At 36.0% G+C, this 11,022-nt stretch overlaps 2 protein-coding genes across 3 annotated transcripts; one reads left to right on the top strand and one right to left on the bottom strand.

The window, feature by feature from the left end:
• Positions 1-520: 520 nt before the first annotated feature.
• On the top strand, positions 521-4,361 carry LOC130806203 (uncharacterized). Its single transcript, XM_057671199.1, has 6 exons — positions 521-899; positions 995-1,054; positions 1,149-1,261; positions 2,525-2,593; positions 3,229-3,280; positions 3,389-4,361. The coding sequence occupies exons 1-6, from the start codon at positions 567-569 to the stop codon at positions 3,509-3,511; spliced, it is 750 nt and encodes a 249-aa protein (XP_057527182.1). The 5' UTR covers positions 521-566; the 3' UTR covers positions 3,512-4,361.
• A 164-nt stretch (positions 4,362-4,525) lies between these two features.
• Positions 4,526-8,108, bottom strand: LOC130806202 (probable E3 ubiquitin-protein ligase EDA40). Of its 2 annotated transcripts, none has more exons than XM_057671197.1 (3): positions 7,668-8,108; positions 7,464-7,577; positions 4,526-6,225 (listed from the first exon to the last, which is right to left on the bottom strand). In XM_057671197.1, exons 1-3 carry the CDS (start codon positions 7,767-7,769, stop codon positions 4,882-4,884), a joined length of 1,560 nt encoding a protein of 519 aa, XP_057527180.1. In that variant the 5' UTR covers positions 7,770-8,108; the 3' UTR covers positions 4,526-4,881. The 2 variants fall into 2 exon arrangements, with proteins under 2 accessions (XP_057527180.1, XP_057527181.1); XM_057671198.1 differs by having other exon boundaries at positions 7,464-7,574; positions 7,668-8,102.
• Between the last annotated feature and the right edge of the window lie 2,914 nt (positions 8,109-11,022).

Genomic DNA, 11,022 nt, shown 5'->3' with positions numbered 1-11,022 from the left:
TCTACTTATATCATTCTTAATGCTTACTTATAATATTTTACAAAAATATAATGAACCGGCCTAATTAAAAATGGTCTCTTGAAGAGGCCGTCTCTCACATGAATTTGTGCTCATACCCAACATAACTACTAAAAGAACCCAAATGGCTGCAAGTTTAGGGAAAAAAAAAACATAATATCAAAAAAATTTCGATAATAAGCTTCAGAAAATTATAATTTTCAAAATAAGTATTTCTAAGATAAAGTTGAGGTTATGTACATTCGTTATTAGTAACAGCAAATAAAAAAACTAGTAAAAAAAGTTAAAAAATTTTGTTCGTTATTATCAACAGCGAACAAAAGGGTGTGTTATAGCATTAGAAGGGACAAAAAAACCAAAACATATTTGTTCATACAAAATTTTTGATAATTTTTTTTGATAATAAGCTTATTTTTTCAATCTTTTTGCAAATTTACGCCCCCTACTCATCATCAAATAGATTACACAATAGTCACATGCCCCACGTGTCCACTTTATTTATCTTGAAAGCCCTTTTTATTCCTTGATTTTATTTCACCACTCTTCTTATGGCTATTCAAATCTCACCCCTTCAACCAACATCACCATACAAGCTCCAACCTTCCCTCCAAATCCATCTTCCCTTTTTCCCATCAAATCGCTTTACCCATTTTCCAATTGCTTCCCTACAAACACCATGTAAAACCTTCAACTCTTTCAAGCAAAATTTCCATGGAGTCAGACTAAAAGCTTCAGCTTCATTAACAAATGAAATTCCCCCAAATGCTCTTCGAAAAAAACAAGACCCTCTTTTCAGAGGAGGCTTTAGTTTAGGGGTTGATTTGGGATTGTCTCATACCGGTGTTGCACTCAGTAAAGGCTTCACCTTTCGCCCTTTAACTGTAAAACCCATTTTTTTATTCGTCAAAATTCAAATTTTATTTTCTGGGTATTTTATTTGTCTTTTTTGTGTTAATGGGTTTGTGTTATTTTTTAGGTGCTGAATTTGAGAGGGCAAAAGCTTGAGCTTAGGCTTATGGACATTGCTGAAAAGGAGGTAAATTTTGTGTGATTTGAAGGGTTTATTGTCCAAAGTTTTTATTTTTTTTCTTTGTTTTGCATTTTTAGAATTTGAAAATAATGAATTGTAGGAGGTGGATGAATTTATAATAGGATTGCCCAAGTCAAGTGATGGGATGGAAACACCTCAATCCAACAAAGTAAGAAGTGTTGCAGGAAGGTTGGCTGTTAGGGCTGCTGAGAGGTATGGTTGATAATTGATCTTTTGTATAGTAAAATTAGCTTCGTTTTGTATGACATAGATACTGATGTCGGATACGTCTAGATATTAAATCTTACACTTTAAATGAAGTGTATAAGTGTGATACCAATGTCCAAGCATTAAGGGTCGGACACGGTATGTGAATCAAAGTCTGAGTAACATAGGGTATGATTCAATGATAGGTTGGTAATTTATAATGATGATGTTGTGTTAGCTTGTAAGATTGAGTGAAGCCAAATTGAGGGCTTTTATGTTGTACATTGTCAAAAAATTTTGGTAGGCATAAACCTATACTACTCTTTTGGTCATTGTTGTTGTCTTTAACTGTAAGGCTCAGGCATTGTGGTGGTGGCGGTGGTGGTCAATTGGTTCATTTAGCGACCCCATTTTCTTGGGATCAAGGCTTTAGCATTCTTGCCTTAACTGGTCTAATAAGAAGTATGTAGTCTAGGTACTCATGGACTCTTTTTGAGACTCGAGGGTGTTAAGGATCAAACATGGGTACTTTAGGTTCAATGAATAATCTGACCGGCATAGGTTGTACCCGCCTTTATTTGTAATGTACTTACGCAGAAGACTCTTCTTGATGTGGAAATTTCGGTGTGGTGAAGCTTTCCTTCAGAAAATGGCGGTGCCATTGTCTTTTCTGCTTTTAAATTGAAGGAGCGTACACATACTTCCTACGCCCCTCTGATTTTGCCCCATATACTATTTAAGTCTATCCAACTGAGTTTGTGTCTTTACTATTTTTGAACAAGACTCCACTTACCACTAAAACCCTCTAATTATTTCTTTTTCGTACATCAATCCTACTAATGGGCATGACCCCACTTCCATTACCTCACTAAACCACCCACTCGTCCACTTTTCTTAATCCTTGTGTCATCTCAGTGAAGAGCAATCTTAGGGGGACAGAAGAGTGTATGAATTTTAACAGGATGAGTTCGTCCGTTTGACGGATTGTGGAATGGAATAAGCGTTTGAACTGTATTCCACATTTTATGTCTATGAAACATAAGGAATCACTGAGGTCTATTGCTTAAATTTTCTGATTAATGGATTTAATCTTTAAAGGATCTTCCCATAGTTACAAGTTAGACCTAGATACAGCAAGTTCCTGTACTGTTGGTCTTTCAGAGTTGATCATTTATGTATAATGTTTGCTCAACACTTGCAATTGACATTGGGTTTGATTATGCATTGTATCCCCGACGACTAAACATTACGTTTCTTTATTATTTTTAGGGGATGGAGGGTATACTTGCAAGATGAATATGGCACATCAATTGAAGCAATGGACAGAATGATCAACATGTATGTTTTTTGCTACTATGCCTTGAAACCTTTTTCTCCTGTTATTTTGATTAAGAAAGACCCCAATGTGGAGCACACAACGAAATTTTATCCTTCATCATCTTTTCAGATGAATGAATTCCGAGTAAACATAGTCTTAGGGGGTGTTTGGCAAAATAGCTTATTAGTCGATTTTGATCTTATTTCCATACAATTAGAGGGTTGGTTGGTCAAACCTGTCAATGCTAATGTTTGGTAAATTAGCCAGTTGAAACAACCTATTGTTATAAGCTGTTTTTGAACTAGTTGCTCATAGCAGCGGCCAGCGGGTTCAAAATCAGCTGGTCAAACCAGTTAATAAAATTAGTTGGTCCAATCAGCCACTGTAATCAGCTATCAGATTCTAGCTATCATCTGTCAAATACCCTCTTAGTCTTTTTACAGGTTAAAAGCCCTAACCAAATAAACTTCCTGAAGCTCTCAACAGGAAGCAAATAAATATGCCTCAAATAATAGACTCGAAACTAAACAAGAAGGGTTAGTCACAATTACGTCTAAACAAACTTATGTTCAATTGTCACATTCATTACTTTGGTTTACGTACTTTACGATCCACATAGCTCATTTCTATCACTTCTATCGACTGAATTTTTCAGGGGTGTCAACAAGTCCGCACGTAATTGGAAAATTGATGCATTTGCTGCTATGGTAAGCTCTAGGAATACATGTAATGTGATTATGTGTGCATTAACAAATTTACTGGATTGGCACAATTAATTTTTCGCATCCTTGCTTTTATCATCCTACTCCGTGCAGATGCTGTTAGAGAGGTATTTCTCAAAGTGCGGTGAAGAAACTGAACTTGTATGGCCTAAGCAGTTGGAATTACAGGAAAAGATTCGGAATGGTCCCCCAGAAGATGATGATTTTTTCTCTTGAATTAGAATTCTATGAAAGTCTTTGTGCTTAGAAGCCGGGCCTGCTTTAGTGAGCGAACCCCTTCTCGTTTTTGGTGGTCAGACTATGAACGGTGAAGGTAGAGCACAAAAGAGAGATCAGTCCAAAACCTCAAATTTCATTGAAGTGTTTTCTGAGTTATATTTTCTGACAATAGTTCGTTGAGTTGCGGAATCAATAAGCTTAGCCTTAGCCGTCTTTTATGGCATTTGAGAATAAGGTCGCGGCTCTTATGCCTAAAGTTTCTTCACTTGAGCCATGTGATTATGATGACTTGATGTGTGTCGATTGACGAAGTTATAAACTTCGGAAGTTTACACCATTACCTACAAGGCTACAACGGCTTGTGAAAATCAGTGAGAAAGCTTGTCAAATTTCTTTGGAGAAATACTGATGCAAAAATGAAGTCCATCTACTTGCTTTGGATAAGGTAACCCAACCTAAGCAGAGAGGGAGTGTTGGGAGACTTGTCGTTTTATGGGAAGTGGGTATAATTACACGGATTTTGCTTCACATTTGTTGTTCCAATTGAGGCTGGTATAGGTATGCATTTGGTGGGTAGCGAGTAAACATGTGTATGAAAAGTCTTATCCGCCATAATTAAAGGGCATGAGGTCTTATCCACCTCATATCCACCCATCGTGCCTCATACCCGTTTACGTCATATCTATAATGTACTATATACAAAATTTTATAAATTTTTATTAAAAACTATTGACAAAAAATAAGAATATTAATTTTATCATATTATATTGCAAAGTTTATATAAAACTAGATATTTATTTAAATTTATAAACGAAATGTAATTCTATTGAGCACATATTATACAATGCAAACATAGAGTTGATGTGAGGCGGCTTTAAAGTGGGTATAGTAGTAGATAAATATGAGTTTAGATGCATACTACATCTGTCAGTTCATTTTGTCATCCATATCACTAAGTACTCCTGCCTAAGCAAAACTGAATTAAATACAATATTACTCTTGTGTGTAATAAGTAATAACAAAATGGTTGTTAACTGATTTCAACAAATTGCATTGGACAATATAGTTATCTACTAATTTCATCAAAGTCAAATGGTTGGCAACCATTTTTCTTTATTGATTACTTGCAAAACATTCTCAAACATAAATACAACAAATACATTGGAAAATAGGGAAAAAAAAAAAGAAAAAAAAAAAAAAAGATCTTGTGAATGGCAAAGTAAACACCAAAAATGAACGAAGTATAATGAAAATTTCTCCACAATAGAATTCCTTTGATTGGTATGTCATGGATACATATAAAACAGATATACATAGGTCAAATCTAGAGGCAAATAGTGTCAAAAACTGTAGTAGCTCAATTTAGCCTAAATTCTGTGCCTTCCATGCAATCTTTTTGCCCATCTCCTAGCCATGTAAGGGTCATGATAATCCCAACTATCAACACAACTTGTTCTTCCACCACTAATGGTCAATTCTCTACCATCATCTGTGTCTGTCGCGTCACTGATACCCACGACAACCTCGCCTACTCGAATATGCTCGTCAACCCTGAGCCCACTCTCAACGTAGCTATAGCCGATGCAGGTGTGATCGTGTGACTCGTCTACTTTAAGAAGAACCCGTCTCTCCTCATCGCCTCGAAGATCCCCAAGCCTCACAAGTCTTCCATTGTCAGGATCTCCGATCCTCAATTGAAGTTCCTTAACCACACCGCCTAGTAATTGTCCTAAGAACTCTTCTAGTTCGTGCATGATCGAGTTAGTTGAGGCCACGTGAAACTGATGAAGCGAGACCCCCGTACTCATTTCCAAGTCATTGATGGTGTGGTTATATCGACTACTATTAGGATAATCGGACAAGTGTAGAATTGAGGAAAAAGGGTTTTCATGAGTGCGATCTTGGAGAATTTTAATACCTTTCCTGATTCCTTCAGCCGGATCAGCATGTCCGGCATAAAACAGCCGGTCAATTACCTGAAGAGCTGCCCGTTTTCCATAAGATGTCATGCGTCTGAGTGGGAAGATGCGGGCTGCAGCTGATGAGTAGCTCACGACTGCCAATCGATCAATCGGACGTAAGGAATAGACTACAAGTGATATTGCTTGCTTAAGGAGCCTCAAATGGGGCCCATTGGGGCTAGCAACCAGCACCAAATCAATTGCTTGTTGAGGAGCCAATCTTACACAAAGGTATGCAGCTCTCTTGTGTTTGTACCAAGGCGAGAGTGAACCGGTTAAGTGATCAGCCCCCGGAGGATATGCACTGGGTGATGGATTATGCACACAAGAACAGAAGCTTGATGGTGAAGGCGTTTGTGGAACATCCATCAGGATAAGGTTAAAGCAAAGACGTGGGTGGCAAGAAGCATGAGCCTCAGGAGGCTCCACTGGATCGTCATCATTGTATTGAGCCGTGCGAAGGAAAGACCGTCTGTGCACCCGAAATGTCGAGATAGAATTGTCAAGGATACGAATGATAGGATCGTCTTGATGACGAGAGGGCCAACAAGGTGGATGTAAGGTGTGCGGCAGACGAGTCCACTGAGCACGACAAATAGGACAAGTTATGCTACCATGTCGTATATTTGACGAGATACATGATAAATGGAACGAGTGCGAACACTGGGATGTGAATACTGCTTTGCCCGGACTTTGACTTGATGTTGCATTGCTGCTAAGTAATGGTTCAAGGCATATTGTACACACATTCTGCCACATTCATAAGGAAGAATAGTGTTAAGAGTTCGGTAAGACAGGATCAAAAACACATTCAAGATGGAAATTATGAGAGCATTGGCATTATACGCAACTTCCAACGACAGAATAAGCTTAAAAAAGCATATATCACCATCACCAGTAAGGAAGAATGAATATTAACCAAAAACGGGCTTCCATCAACAGAATCTAAACCATTTCTGATGCTTAATTTTCAAGCTCGCTGGAGCTGGCATTAGGCGCCCGCTCATCCTAGAAAACGAAAATCTTATAATTTCTCATCCTGTTACTCTTAAGTAGCACTATACAACATTGCACAAGGGTTCGGCTGTATCCATATAGTTTCAGTAAAAGCACCAACACAAAGTTTATGCACTCCCCATCATAAACTTTCAAAACCAACAATTTAGCGAAAATTCTACAAAAATATTCAGAGTATATAACATATTATAATTCTTAACCACCATCGTCCATCAACTTAAACTTCGGATCAACTCAACCAAAACCCTTAAAGCTTAAGCGGATGGTTGTGGTCGAGGCCCCGAGGATGTTATACACTATCAGATACCACCACAAATACATTACAGACAGTACTAAGAGCTAGATTGGAAAAGGGGCACTAATTAAGAACACATAGTTACCAAAGTATTGGGACACTTAACTTTGAACACGATGTACATTGTTTTCAACCGGCTTTTTTTTTTGGTATTTAGAGTCAATGTGCAATAGTTGGATATATACAAGATTAAGTATCTGAACACTTGGGATATACACTTGGGGTATACACGGTTAAATAATAATTGCGGCATAGTTGACAGTATTATTTACAAATTTTTCTAAATTAAAATAAGAGCTTAATTTGGAAATATAAGATAAATATACATGTTTTTAAATGAAGTCTCAAACAATATTACTCAATAATCCAAAAAGTCATACAGGATCTAGAATAATCAATAGATAACAATAACAACAAAAACAGATCTGACAAAGCTAGACATAAAATACATGTTTTTAATTATATAAATCCCACATTACAATTCAATTATGCTTACTTTATTTAAACTAAATAAAACACCAAAAATATAGGATTAACTAAAATAAAATCTTCACTAATAAAAGTAATTTCATGGAGAAAATTTTTACCCATAAATGAAAAGTGACAAAAAATAAAATAAAATAAAATAAACAACAATTAATAGCATAATTAGAAGAAAACCCATAAATAAATTTACCTTAGATGAGATATTAGCAACAAAATCAGCTTCCTTTATCTCTGACAAACTGTAATTTCCAGTTTCTTTAGAAGGAGAATACAATTCTTCATCTTGACCTGGACCCACATTCTGCTACACAAAACCCACAAAAAATTTTCAATCAATCAAAAAATTTAAAGTTTTAATTTCTAATACAAGTTGAAAGAATCTAAATGAACTTACAAAAGTGGGTCTTTCACCACCATGAACATCAGTGGAGCAAAAGGAAGAACAAGGAAGAAATAGAAACTTCTTGGCTGCCATTTTTAGCTTAGATGAACCCATTTTTTTGTTTCTCTTTATAATCAGATTGTAATAGTGAAATGTAGTAGTTTATTGAGTTTAGAATTGTGGGTGATTTATATATTGATTTAGTGGGTGAAAAAGTGGGTTTTTGTTCTTGTAATTTAGGGATTTGCAAGTGTAAAAAATGATAGGAAGATGAATTTGAATTTAAATTCTGGGAAATTGGAATTGTGAAGAAGAAAGATGGTCAAATTTGATTGTTTTAAGATTTTTGAAAAGAAAAAAAAGTGATAAAAGGAAGGGAAAGAGGAATACTAATGTAATGGCAATGGCTTTTCCAATATGAAGAGCTGTTGCCTGGTGGAGCTGTGGTCAGTATGTGGATGGGTGCTGCTATGGGACCAGGTACCCTATGTAAATTTCCTTTTTTCCCTTTAGCTTGGTCCCACTTGTGATGCACTTTTCTGTTTTTATAAATTTGCTATTTAGAGGTATTTGATAAACAATTGATACTTGATAGCTAATAACTGATTACAGATTTATAGTGTTTGATTTGACCAGTTGATTTTATTAATTGATTTGATTAATTGATTTTGAATCAGTTGCTATGAACAACTTTTCAAAAACAACTTATTCATAGCAATAAGTTGTTTTAACCAGATAATTTCCCAAACATTATCATTGAATAATTTGACTACTCAACTCTCTGTTTGTATTAAAATAAGCTAAAATTTTTCAATAAACTATTTTGTTAAACTTTCCCTTTTCTCTTGTGTCTTAAAATAAAATTGAGCCAAACAGAAAATGAGTGAATTTTAAAAGTAGTAAGAAAAGTTGGTAATAAAAGAAGATACTCCTATAAATTAAATTGTGTAAACGATTTTTAAGACCGTTAAAATATGTGAATGAGAATAAAAGAATATAATATGATTCATTTCTAAATAGGGAAATGACATTAAATGAGTGAAACAACATAAAATAGAAATTTATTCGATTATTTGTAGGGACAAATAGAGTAATATGTTTGCACACAAATCAAGGAAAGAGAAAAAAAATGAATATTTTAGTATGCTATTATAGGCAGGGTTATGTTTTTTACGAAGCAATTATAAGTTTTAATATGAGAGATTTAGATGGTACTCTTATGTTTTAAGAGATTGTAACACATTATAGTGGCACAACTATTAAGAAAATGACGAGAATTGTTAAATTGTATAGATATGATTAAAAGTGAAAGAAAAAAATAAAAATTAAAGAAAGTGATCGAACGTTACTCAAAATAGAATTTTGTAAAGTTAAAGGGGTGGATTAAATGAAAATTGTGACAATTTCAAAGAGATAGATGGAGTAGGTTTTAGTAATGTATTGTAGATAAGATTATGTCCAAAAGAGGTAATGTAACAAATCTAAGGGACGAACTAGAACTGTATATGGGAGTATACTCTTTAGTCAATTTTTTTGCCGCTTGTCATTCTACTGAAAATATAAAACAAAAATTTATAAATTATAAAGCGAAGAATAAATGCGTAGATCAAAATTTAAATAACATTGGCTCAAACCAATGCTAACATAGTTTAAATTTCTTGTTGTGCGACAGCGGAAGCAAAGATCGAAAATAATAACGAAAAGCAATAAAGATTCAAACAAATAATAAAGAAAATCACACCGAGAAATTAACTTGGTTCACTATCAATGTGATAGCTCCATCCACCGGCACCGAGAATAAACTTATCACTATAAACCGGAAGATTACAAGATAAACGAGAAGCCATAACAATGGCTCTCCAAGCTTTTTCTCTCTTAGTTTTCCTCACTTTGTGTTTTGCATTGCATACCCTAATTCTAGGTTTATAAAGTATGCCACTTAATAAAAAGAAATTACGGTTAAAAAATACAAAAGAAATCGTCAAAAACTATGAGTAACCAGCCAAAAACGTGGAAAAAACCGCTTCACGCATTACCCGCATGAAGTCCGTGCCCTGCGCATGCGCGACCTGCGTAGAGCTCCGCGGCACACACCCAACAATCTGCCCAAGACAGAACCTTCTCCGCGCCCTGCGTAAAACTCTGCACCCCGCGCATCTAGCCTTTTTGACCCACACTTGATTCATCTTAGACCGATCTTAGACTCGGTTCGAGTCACAAAAAATCTCCACCTTAACGAGAACTCTTAGTCAACCACTACCTCATCAAACCATAGTGACACAAAACCACTCTCAAGCCAAAATCGATGCAAGGCTCAAACATAAGCCATACATCCCGACAAGTCTCCAACCAAGACCCATCCCGATAAGTCTTTAACTAAGACCCATCACATACTCGTTTTCAAGTATAACCACTCATAATACTCAACAAGCATCACAAGTCACTCATAATGCTCCACCTGCATCACGAGTCCATGAGGCAAGCTCCACCTTGAGGTTGTGCACACCTCCACCTGTGAGCTCCCTCAAACCGCCGCTAAGGGCCTATGCCACTAAATCCAGCATAGTAAAGAATCTACTACGATTGTCAAAACATCCTACCTTCTTTACCTCTATCTTCATGTACGTGCATTCCAAATGAAATCTGACTACACCGTGCTTCTCCCAAACATCAAGTACATGATCACTAAACACACAATCATAGCACACAAAAGCTAACCAAGGTTGATCACAAAGAACCATCACCGAGATCATAACACAATCAAACTCAGCGAACACAACCCAAACTTTAACCGATTAACTAAGCACCTAACATACTGATCACCTCAAACTATCCACGTACTGACTCCTTTAAACTATCCATAGAGATAAAGATAGCACAAGAAATTACAGTCATAAAGATATTTGGGGCAGCATCAACACTATCAATCCAAAGTCGAACAGAAATGGATGAGGGATTAACCTCATACTCCACCTCAAACTCAGTACCACGATTACCATAATCAGCAACTGCAAAATACATAATAACACTCCAAAGCCCTAACAAGACTCCAAACATGAGATAGCACGATACCCTACTGAGCCACACCACACACATATTGATCACCTCTAATCCTATGTGTAAACCTCGATCGAACAAACTAATCTAGTATTTACTCAACAAACAAGTACTATAGAGCATGCATAAGACTCTCCTAAATAAGGTCCGATTTGTTATTCATGTAACACCGTTCTGCAATGGTGTTATCCCATAGGTATGATGTCACAAAATACCTAAACACAGAACATAAAAAATCCACAAAACGAACTAGCCAAATGTAGCCAACTAACCATCTTACCATACAAGTGGTCATGAGCTTCAATGCTAA

Source organism: Amaranthus tricolor, chromosome 2 (genome assembly GCF_026212465.1).
Source record: "Amaranthus tricolor cultivar Red isolate AtriRed21 chromosome 2, ASM2621246v1, whole genome shotgun sequence".
In the NCBI taxonomy this organism is placed as follows: Eukaryota; Viridiplantae; Streptophyta; class Magnoliopsida; order Caryophyllales; family Amaranthaceae; genus Amaranthus; species Amaranthus tricolor.
This window is presented reverse-complemented; position numbering and strand designations above follow the sequence as displayed.

Excerpts from the sequence above, each read along its gene's own strand:
- LOC130806203 (XM_057671199.1), top strand. The coding sequence starts at position 567 with ATGGCTATTCAAATCTCACCCCTTCAACCAACATCACCATACAAGCTC. Across the intron at positions 1,055-1,148 it reads TGGACATTGCTGAAAAGGAG|GAGGTGGATGAATTTATAAT; the intron begins GTAAATTTTGTG and ends AATGAATTGTAG. Across the intron at positions 1,262-2,524 it reads GCTGTTAGGGCTGCTGAGAG|GGGATGGAGGGTATACTTGC; the intron begins GTATGGTTGATA and ends TATTATTTTTAG.
- LOC130806202 (XM_057671197.1), bottom strand. The coding sequence starts at position 7,769 with ATGGGTTCATCTAAGCTAAAAATGGCAGCCAAGAAGTTTCTATTTCTT. Across the intron at positions 7,578-7,667 it reads GTGGTGAAAGACCCACTTTT|CAGAATGTGGGTCCAGGTCA; the intron begins GTAAGTTCATTT and ends GGTTTTGTGTAG. Across the intron at positions 6,226-7,463 it reads TTGCTAATATCTCATCTAAG|AATGTGTGTACAATATGCCT; the intron begins GTAAATTTATTT and ends TGAATGTGGCAG.